General features: G+C 49.8%; 1 protein-coding gene across 1 annotated transcript; it reads left to right on the forward strand.

The window, feature by feature from the left end:
- The first annotated feature begins 614 nt into the window (after positions 1-614).
- Positions 615-1,231, forward strand: LOC124460835. Its single transcript, XM_047012415.1, has 2 exons — positions 615-847; positions 901-1,231. Exons 1-2 carry the CDS (start codon positions 615-617, stop codon positions 1,229-1,231), a joined length of 564 nt encoding a protein of 187 aa, XP_046868371.1.
- The last annotated feature ends 414 nt before the right edge of the window (positions 1,232-1,645 follow it).

Genomic DNA, 1,645 nt, shown 5'->3' on the forward strand with positions numbered 1-1,645 from the left:
GACATTTGGCTCTCAAGTGGCTAAACTCGATAGAAAATCACACGGGGCGTGTGACCAGATGGACGCTGGAGTTGCAACAATACGAGTTCAAGGTACATTATAGACGAGGTAAGCTGAACGTGATTGCCGATGCCCTATCGGCAACCTTTGGATGTGCTCCACTGGGCACAACAAGCAGAACCGGAGTGTAAATGGTGGCTTTAGCCACCATGCGACAGCACGTCATGGAACACCCTGAGGATTTTTCAGATTATATATTCGAGAACGGCCAGATTTGTCGTAGACGAGACCCCCCACCCAGATGATCACGATTCTACACCTTGGAAACTATGCGTTCGGCTGGCCACTTGGGAATCACGAAAACCACTTTGCGAGTGACCCAAATATACGTTTGGCCTGGACTCTTCCGAGACGTGGCGCGTTACGTTGGATGCTGCCTCACCTGCTTGCAGTTTAAACCGGCGCAACTGAAACCAGCGGGCAAAATGCTCACCCGTCAAGTCACAGAGTCTTTCGATACCGTGTGTACTGATTTTATCGGGCCTTTGCCACTTTCTAAGCAAGGTAATACGATGTTACTAGTTTTCTTGGATTTATATAGTAAATGGGTCGAGATGGTACCACTTCGTCAGGCCACTTCAGCCGCTTTGAAAAAGGCATTTCGTGAAAGGATCGCCAATCCTCCCACCCTCGTGAGCGATAATGGCACCCAGTTCACTAGAAAGGTTTTCAAAAACTTTTGCAAAACGTCCGCAATTACACTCCAGCATACCGCCCCATATTCTCCACAGCAGAATCCTACCGAGCGGGCAAATCGAACCATCAAGACTATGATCGCACAATACCTGTAGAATGGGCAAAACACTTCAATGGCTTCCAGAAATGACTGATCAACTCAAGCGTCAACGACACCACCGGATTCAGTGCAGCTTACATCATATTAGGTCGGGAACCCCGTATGCCCGGCGCTCTTTATGACCAAGTAACGGATGTATCCGGTAACGAACCCCCTAGCCCCGACGAGCGCTTCCGAAGAATGGAAGATATTTTCAAGCTTGTACATGAGAATCAACTTAACGCTACCCAGAATCAAAAGAAATACTGTGACCTGAGACGACGCGACTGGCGTCCAAGCATCGGGAGCATGGTCATGCTCAAGCAACATGTGCTGTCTAATGCCAATGAAGGATTCAACGCCAAACTGGCGCCTTCTTTCCAGCAATGTCGTTAGACTACAAGAAACAGACTACAACTAAAACATTGTATCTTAGCTTTAATCATAGCACTTTTGTAAACCGCATTTATAGGGCCCCGTTAGTACACTCAGAATTCAGGGTAGTTTTAACACACTTTATATTTCACAGTATGTCACAGCCAGGAGAAGACGACGGCGATCGCGAAGCTGACATAGCCCGTATCGTCGAGGAGATGATAGCCTTGTGGGAAGGGAACATGGCCTGTCATGCCCGGTCCAACCCAAGGAGGTAGCCCATCGGAAGAGCCGGTCCTGCTCTGCCGCTTAGAACTGGCCCCGACCGACATCCCGATCGAGCCACCTTCGGGGAGCAAGGATCCAGAGAGCGACAAAAAACCACCCGACGAGGCACGCCGAGCTTCAGATACGACCCGACCGAAGCGCGCCGTG

The sequence above is a fragment of the Drosophila willistoni genome, unplaced genomic scaffold (assembly GCF_018902025.1).
Source record: "Drosophila willistoni isolate 14030-0811.24 unplaced genomic scaffold, UCI_dwil_1.1 Seg134.1, whole genome shotgun sequence".
Lineage (NCBI taxonomy): Eukaryota > Metazoa > Arthropoda > Insecta > Diptera > Drosophilidae > Drosophila > Drosophila willistoni.